The 9225-nt window shown below is 36.9% G+C and overlaps 1 protein-coding gene across 1 annotated transcript in view; it reads right to left on the bottom strand.

The window, feature by feature from the left end:
- Positions 1-9225, bottom strand: part of LOC109244855 (protein LIKE COV 2-like) — a 12395-nt gene that overhangs the window by 2918 nt on the left and 252 nt on the right. The window contains exons 2-6 of the mRNA XM_019412013.1: positions 7729-7783; positions 7376-7485; positions 7026-7193; positions 6105-6202; positions 4481-4607 (exon numbers count right to left, since the gene is read on the bottom strand). Coding sequence (XP_019267558.1) covers positions 4481-4607; positions 6105-6202; positions 7026-7193; positions 7376-7485; positions 7729-7783 — 558 coding nt within the window. The remainder of the gene's footprint in view (positions 1-4480; positions 4608-6104; positions 6203-7025; positions 7194-7375; positions 7486-7728; positions 7784-9225) is intronic.

Genomic DNA, 9225 nt, shown 5'->3' with positions numbered 1-9225 from the left:
GAGGCTAGAGTAGAACACCAACAATCAATCACACTAGATTTTGAGGATGTCGATGTTGTAGAAGAGATACTAGAGTCAACCAAGGATATTGAGGATACATATTTAGTTGACTCTATTGTCATTAGTGTTGAGAATGTAGATAGTCCCAATGTTCATGTAGTTGAGCGCATTGGTCCTCACTCCAAGCATTTTTCCACATTGTGTTTAGATGATGATATGGAAATAGAGTCGTCCGAGCCATTTGAGGAGTCGAGGAATGAGGAACAAAGTGCTTACATTCTGGAATTCTTCTTGCCAGAAAATCGGGATTACACACCTCATCTAAAGGCCAAGAAGTGCAGAATACTACATTATTTTATTGGGCCAGCCAGATTCGTTCCACCACCCCAGGAGCATGATCATAGAGCAGAATCAAAACTTGGGGTCCGATTCATAAGTTCAAAGTGGAGGCAGAAAGTGATTCACGTCGTGCCGCAACGTTAAATCAAGCGCTTGTTGGGAGGCAACCCAGATTTATTGCTTTCTTTTATTTATTTATTTTATTTTTATTTTTTTTAATTGTATTATTTTTGTAGTGTCAATTTTTTTATTTTCTAGGAGCATGGAAAGCAAAGGTATTGGAAGGATGCATCAGCAAATCAAATGGTTGGAACTAAGTGTGAGGTACCCGCACGAAGGACCAAGCTGGGGAGAAGTCTGAGTACCCCATGAGCTGTAGTGCTTCGGCCTTTGGCCTACCAGGGAGTCTCTTTTACCCTTTTTATTAGTTATGGTGTGCATTGGGGACAATGCAAAATTTTAAGTGTGGGGTGAGGAGATCGTCTGGGTGACTTTCTATGCTATTTTAGTTGTGTTAGTTTAATAAATTTTTTTTTATAAAAAGATTGGACTTTTCCCGACGATGGATCTATTAGACAATTTTCTTGAGGGATTTAAGTCTAAAAAAAAAGGATTTTCTTTTGTTAGGTAGTGTAACAATTCCCCCTTGGTTTTTCTTTGTGCCGCGGTTCTTTTCCAAGGGTTTTATTTGAACCGGGTGTAGTTAATTTTTTTTTTTTGGGGAATAGGAGCCATTGTGTTTTGTTTTGAAATGAAGCAATATCTCTTGACTTTGTTATGCCTTGAGAATAGTGAGTACTTTGGCTGTGACGCTTAGGCTCAGTTTTTGACTCTTGTATAAGTACCTTAAATTGTATGATCTTAAATTTGCTTAACTGCTCTGACTAGGGTGTCTTGATGAATCCAATCCTGAGTGAGTTATGTGCCATGTGTGTGTAAGGTTTTGTGTGTGCATTGCATTTGATGCCTAGAACTTGCCCCGTGTGTTTGCAAAGCGAAATAGTAGTTTTATTCAGCCTAGGAAGTGATATAGGCATTTCTTTGTTAAGCCAGATATGTATATTTTACCAGCCTAATTATTATGTATCGTAGTTAACCCCTTTGAGCCTGTAATCCTGTTTCTTTGGCAACCACATTACAAGCCTTACCCATTTGTTTGAATTAACCATCTATTTGAACCATTGTAACCTCTCATGAGCACTTGAATTATTATGAACTATGTAAAAGTTAAAGTGTGGGGTGGTTGGTTTGGCTTTTGAGTGGAACTAATGAAATAAGGAGAAAGGTGCACTGTTTTGAAAAAGTAAGAGCTACTTGAATTGGTAAGTGGTGGCTCTCGACGTAAGTGTGCTTAAAGAAGAATGGGATAATTTACATTGATGTGAAGGTGGAGTTTGGTTTGACATAAGTATGGGGTTTGAATGTTAAAATGTATGTATTAAAGTGCTTAGGGAGGTGTAGTCACTCTTATATCTAAATGTATCCTACCCGTCCCGTAGCCTACATTACAACCAAATAAAGTCCTAATTGATCCAAGATTGAATGAGCTCGATTAGTGGAGTAGTACACTACGGGCAAGCTTATGGTGCATCTTTTGTGGCATATGAATGTTATTTCTGAGAGTGAGTGAATTCTTTCTATCTTGAGTTCCTAAGTGTTATTAAATTTTATTGTGTGGAACTACTCTCTTGTGTTGTGTGAGGGCACTTGATTCATGAAGGAAAGGTAATGTCAGTGACCTCTATATTAGAGTAAGTGGGTGAGTTGTAAATAACGTGTGGTACTTGTGAGTCAAATCTTGAGGTGAAGATGTTACGCTTTTGTGCTTAGTCTATTTTAAATACTTTTGGTGTGATGAGTTAGGAGAATTGTTTAAAAAGGTCGTGTCTATAAAAAAAAGTGTAGTTTGATTGCTCGAGGACGAGCAATGGTTTAAGTGTGGGGTATTGATGATAGGCTATAATTGCATATTTTAGTCGCTTATTACACTCGAATTTACTGCACTTTAATTGAGTTTGCGCTTTAATCGCTAGTGTTTTGCACTAATTGTGTGTTTTATTGTAGGTGTGATTCCGAGCTATATAGATGTTATGGAATGAATTTAAGTGATTTGAAGCTTTGAAGTCTGAGTAAAAGCTCAAGGAATTAAGCCGGGATCGTGTTCGGGGGTCAAATTTGATAATTAAGTACGAACGAAGACTTGAGGAGGCATATTGCGCACTGTCTAGTAAATTGGACATAACTTTTTGCTTAGAACTTCATTTGGGCTCCACAATATATGGTTGGAAAACTAACTCAAAGGGCTACAACTTTCATGTTTTACGTTTTTCCAAATTCCAAATGGAACAGGGTGAAAAACCGCGGTTCCACCGCGACCGTGGCAGAACCGCGGTAGAAGATGGTCGCGGACAACTGAAGAATCAGAGGGCATGTTTGGCCGCGGTTCCACCGCGACCACGGCAGGAGGCGGAAATTTCAGGGACTTATGTGCAAAACACGGGATTTTAAGCCCTAAACCCTATATTAAACCAAGGAAGCCGGCCAAGAAGGGGGGGGGGGGGGGGGGTACATATTTTGGACATAGATTCGACCTAAGGAGGCAAGAACACATTGGGAGCAAGGCGGAGAATTCTTCTACGAGTTTTTCCTTCCTCTTCCTATTTTTCATTGTTGGTTATGACTTTTAGTATTGTAGTTTTACATACTATTATGAATAGCTAATTTGTTATCTAGAGTTTTGATAGAACCTTTTGTAGGATAAATTCTTGTTATGTTTTTATATAATTGAGTCATAGCTTTTCTCTATTTGTTCAACTACGTTTATATTCTGGTTGATTGAAGAGCTCTCAATTAGCTGTGCCTATTTAGTATGCATAACTCGGGAGAGAGTTGCAGTATTTAAGGGTAAATTTGTTTGAACAACACCCATACCCCAGAGGTATATGAGGGGATCAATAAAACCGAGGGTTTTTAAAAGGTGGGGATTAGGGATAAAGAAGCCTTGGGTGCGATCTGAAGTGAGCTGTATTAAAAGCCAGCTAGCGTAGCTCGGGAGAGTGCGTCCAGTAAATTGTCGTAATTACTCGGGAGAGATTTACGGTAATAAGAGTGCTCATGATCGGTAGAGAATACTTAGGCGAAATTATAGAAGACATAGTGGGAAGGATTCCGACAATAGGGGAAATCATAACTCTAGACCTCCTTAATCTTTTCTCTAACCCTCAGTATCGTTAGTTGTTAATTTACTATTTTAATTTGTTAGTTAATTAGTTAAACAGAAGAATCTTAATATCTATAGGTTAGGAATTGTTCAAGCTTGTCTTCTTGGTGATAGTGAACAGTTGTAGCTAAACCTTAGTTCTCTGTGGGATTCGACTCCGGACTTGTAAACCGGATTATATTTGCAGCGACCGCTTAGTCCTTTTTATAAGGCATAGTTGGGCGTGATCAATAGTTATTTCTGTTCTAGTGTTGTCACATCATTAGTGTGGTGAATGGATTGGTTTGGAGAATCTAAACATAATGAGAACTTCAACCAAGGTAAATCTTCCTGTACGGCCTGTAAAGAAACTGAAACTTTAAGCCTAACTCAACCACTAAAAGCTAGCTCATGGGGCGAAGATTGTCCAAGACCATACAAGGAGACAACCTCATTCTCTCAACCTACGTGGAACACTTAGCGGGGCATAATGTTATCTGCAAGACAAGACATCATTGACTTATCCTTCTGAATCTCAATTAAAAAACCCTCTTATACTCCAAACAGATAATTTTACCTCAAAAGATCGGGACCAACACATCAGCAAGTAAATTAAAATAGAAAGCAATACTAGTTATTTAGACACAATGTTTCTATGTCCGACAAGGCTACCCAAGGAAAAAAATAGAGACGAGGCTTGACTGGACATGATTGGTCAATTTGATTGGTAAAATACAAAAAGAGCAAGGGTGGTAAGATGCTGATCAAAATGACCAAACATCTCCATTAACAACAAAGATAGAAATGATGATACTGAAGCCAAGTAAAGTGGCATATCTGAACTGAAAAATGTAAATATTCATGATAAATATAACATGAAAAAAAGTGAAAGATGAATTAATTAATAAATTGCATGGCAGAGAAGTAGGATTAGTCACACACCTATGCCTTCTCGCACAGACAAATTTGGCCTGATGATATCATTTGAATTAACCAGAAATACGTCCCCTATATACAAATGATTTGTAGGGACAAAAATGCTGCACAACTCTTCATCCCCATCATCTTTCTGCAACACATCAATAGCTCAGAACATCCTTTAATGATCAGCTAACAAGAATAGCAGGAACGCTAGCAGGAAGTAATATTAAGGATTACAAAAATGGGACTAAGGTAGAGTATCCCCAAGATCAGTCCATTTAGTCTGCTTTGCTTTCTTTCTCCCCCAGAGATATGGCATGCTGGGGAAGGGAGTGGAAGAGTATAATTGTAGTCAAAATTGTCTAAATTCAACATATATGATATACATGCATGATTCATCTATAACATGTATCTTACAAGGTAAAGAACTGCACGTGAAATCACTTGGACAACGGCATTCATATGAATCTCTAGCTTAAGGTCCAAACTTTTTGTCCCTTATAAAAAAAGGTCCAAACTTTTGGTCATCCCATGGCAATTGAAATCAAATCAATGGCAGGGATAAGGGCTTCATCCTTGTAACTCTTAGATGTAATGAACTCCAATATGTTGGTACAAAGGGAGGAATACAACGGGGAATGGACCTAATTAAAATACTTCCTCTCGACAGTGTTTGTCATACCACTAATGTTGTTTGGAACGTCCAGAAATGAAGTAAATAACATATACTTCCTCTTTCTTTGTCAAACTTGAAGGGGTTGACAAAGATATATAAGCAGCCCCTTCCCTTGTCTGTATTTGAATTCGTAAACATATGACGGAAAGATCGATACCCAGCTCCTATCCTTCATCTTTTCATCCTAATCCAACATAATGAGCCATAACAGACATAATGTTGCATGGACATCTAATCAACCGACTATTATCAAATAACTTCAAGTCGAAATATAGTTTGGCTAGAAGGTATACATCTTGTACCCCTTTTTGTAGTGTAAACATTTAAATTGACAATGTTGAATAGTCAAATTCAGATGAGACTAACAGCATTTGAACTTTGAAGAACAAGAATAAATTCTTTTATTAGAAAAATATAGAAGAGTATATAAAGCTAAAATACGAGTGTATGTAACACTTAGCAAAAGAATAGAACAAAAAGGAAAATGAAACAAGAAATGAAACAATAAGAAAAGAGAGACAAGAGAAGAAGCTACACATGCAATAGCACAAGTCTGCCCTGAACCACAGACGACCTTGCAATATTGTATTAACCACCCCATAAATCACTCAGCCAATTTCCCTCCCCCAGACTTACATAGAATGCACAGGACCCACAATTTCCCTCGAAATTGCCATCTCTATATAGAAAGTTTATGAAATTATTTATATTAACTCTATATAAAACATATCAGGTATAAGGTAATTCTACTACATTCCAAGCTCCAACAGGTTTTAGGCATAACCCGAGGGTCAAAAATATTCGGAAATGGATATGGAAGCTAAAAAGGGAAATTTTGTCCAACAGAGGACTAAAGTTGTACCAAAACAATAGGTTGAGACTATTTAAGTAAGGAAAAAGAAAAGGATACATATAGGATAGTATGATGGAAGTTATTCTGGTCAGTATAGGATATTATGATGGAACTACCTGGAGAACAACTGAAGATGTTATGAAACCAATTGCATATTCACCAATTCGGGGATGACGAATTATAGCAACTTCCTTGAATGCATTAGTATTCTGGTCTGTATTAAAAACAAGCCAAAGAAATCAAATAAGTCTTCCAAACCCAGCAAGATACAGACAGATAAGAGCTACAGCTATTCAGAAGAATTTCATCTTCACTTATCACATGTATAGCCGGACATGGTTATGTTAAGAACTTTGACACCCATCAAATCAACAAATCAAAAGTCCAAATAAAATCAATGAGCAATATGTCCCCAAGAACAGGCTTAGTGATTTGGTTCTGATGTGTTTCCATTGTGAAGCGTTAAACAATAGTGTGTCCTAATGTGCTTTCGCAAACATCAACATAAAATGAGAACAATGAACAGCCATGTGCTTCAGATATAACATGCTTCAATCATTACTAGTTGAAGTAGATCACTTGGACCAGTTGACTGAAACAAGATGCTATTCCATTTTTTTCTACTTCTTCTTCCAAGTGCAGGATAACCCCAAGGGGTTGTGGGTTTTTTTCTACCAATTGGGGCTCTCCCTTCACCACCCCATGGGGATGGTCTACAGGGTTCATAACTATACTTTTTATCTTGGCCCTAAAAAGTAAATCCGATTAAATTGAAACTCAGCTGGTGCTTAGATATACTATTTACAGAGAATCATTTCCCCAATCTTCAGCTAATATGGAAAAATGTCAATGAAACAGGAAACACTACCATTTTTTCGTATAAGCATTTTGTCCAAGGGAAGCATTATGTCATGGTGATTGAAAAGGGATTTCAAAGATATTTTATCAAAGCTAAATCTGCAGTCGACATATCTATATCTCAAAAATTACCTCATCGCTAGGAAATTAAAAGTTCGCAACCAAATAGTAATTATTACCTGGTGAAATAGCAGAACTAATTTGCTTGGATGCAGAGTATATATGCTTAACAAAGGGCATCCTCTTTATAAACCATTCCCCTATCCAAAAAACTGTTGAACCCAGCCATGATGAAGCAAAAATACCGACAAAGAATATGAAGGTTATCGATGTCACAAATCCAAGGCCTGTAAGCACAAGAGAAGCACTTATAAATTTACCGCCACACAGGCTTTTATTGAAGACACGGCTTGGATGTTGTTAATAATTTACCAGACATATCACTAGTACAAACATGGTCAACGCATCAATATAACTACAGCAAGTGAACAACGGGAAAAAAAATCCTGTAATGCAAAAAGTGACGTACCAAATATGTCAATACCAAGTCTTTCATATATGGGGCTGAAGAAACCATCAACAAATTGAATAAACCACCAAGTGATGAAAAATGTAACAGCCACAGGGAAGAGGACCACACTGTGAATTGGCAATATCCACCAATTATTAGTATACAGATAAAGAAAGTAGGCACCACAGTAGTAGAGATACTGATAGAAAGAAAGGGCGGGGGACGATGCGTGGTACTTCTCGACCCTGTCTCCAAGGGGACAGGCCACTGAGAAAGCAGGAGTGTCCCACAAGCCAGCAAAAGTACATTTTTCTTTCCTAAGTAGTTGATAAGGCAAAAGCAAAGTGTTGGGATTGTGATAAGCTCCTTACCATCCAGTCATGAACTTCTTTGACACCCAACTCTGAAGAACAGCATAGCAAGCCTGATTAAATACATGCCAGAATTAGTCCAGTCAATATGAAGATTAGGAAATTGAGTTTTTGTGCAGTGAAAGAAAATAGAAAGGAACAAACATGGTATTTGTTTACAAAACCTTGGATGTTAGTGAATTAATATTTGAAGGTACATTGGAGTTCAAGCAAGAACTGTTACTTCTAGAATTCTACATCACAATTCTTCAACACTTTTTTGTGATGCCAAACCAATTTCCTTGCTTTACATTCTCTCATTAATCACTTTCCAGAAGTTTTTTTTAAAAAAAAAAATCTCAGTAGTTGTGTGCAATGTAGTCGTCAAACGAATTAGTTCAACTCTCTCTTGTTAAAAAAAGAACTTGGGAGATCTATGAAATAATTGCAGAATATAATACTAGAAATTTTGTTGAGTTAGCTCTATCTAACTAGTTTTCTTTTCTTTGATAAGAAATTAGTTGATTAGAGAACCAAAGAACTTTTTTTAATAAGAGTAACTTTTCTTGATGACCCACAAAAAGATAGTAGTGGGAAAAGTGAGGCCATTGCAAGTTGTGTTAGTGAGCTAAGAAAATCAATAATGGAAGCACTATCATTTGATTTGAGTACTAAAATTTTTAGAGTAAAAAATTTGTTATATTTGAGTTTTCAAGCAATATCCTGCTGTTGTACTTAGATTTACTAGCTCCCTGGACTCATCTGTTTAGTAATTTTGTGAGGATGAACTTCCAATAAGAATCAACTATGCCTCAATCCCAAATCAACCCGAGTTAGCTATATCAATCCTCAATATCCATCTTTCTATAGTCAGGTCCATTTCATTCCACTACTAAATAATGTACCTTTCTATGGCAAATTAAGAATTCTCCAGTCTCACACTTATCTCTACACGGATAACCAGTTAGATTCCAACTAGTTGGTATTGCTTATATCAATCATTTGCTTTGCTTCCATTATACTCCGTTCTTAGCTAAATTTGCTTGATTCCATAAGATTTTAAACTTTCCTCAATGTTATTTTAGGTCTACCTCGTCCACCAGGACTGGACTTTTGATATTTCCTCAAATTTAGAAAGTCATTCAACTGCTACATGCCCAGCAAACTAGCCCAATAATCAGCAACCAAACCAGATCTAAATTCTCACCATTGATATATCTATAGCTTAGCTTTTAAAATGCATATTTTAATTCTCACTATTTCAACTTTCAGCTAAAATCGTATAAAAATTGGTCATTTTGCCACTGCCTCTAAGTTAGAGAAGCTGTGTCTAACACGCTGGACACCGAGCCACACAAAGTTCACAAACATAACAAGTGAAAATGCTAATGTTAGTTTGAACTGGTAATCTAAAAAATAGAACAAATAACATGTTATAAGTGGTGAAATTATAGTGTAAAAATTCTTCGAACAGATCAGTTTATAAGTAAATTAAATCTTTTTTTGGTGTGGTTGTTT

Source organism: Nicotiana attenuata, unplaced genomic scaffold (assembly GCF_001879085.1).
Source record: "Nicotiana attenuata strain UT unplaced genomic scaffold, NIATTr2, whole genome shotgun sequence".
In the NCBI taxonomy this organism is placed as follows: domain Eukaryota; kingdom Viridiplantae; phylum Streptophyta; class Magnoliopsida; order Solanales; family Solanaceae; genus Nicotiana; species Nicotiana attenuata.
The sequence above is the reverse complement of the archived record's forward strand: the minus strand, read 5'-3'. Positions and strand labels throughout refer to the sequence as shown.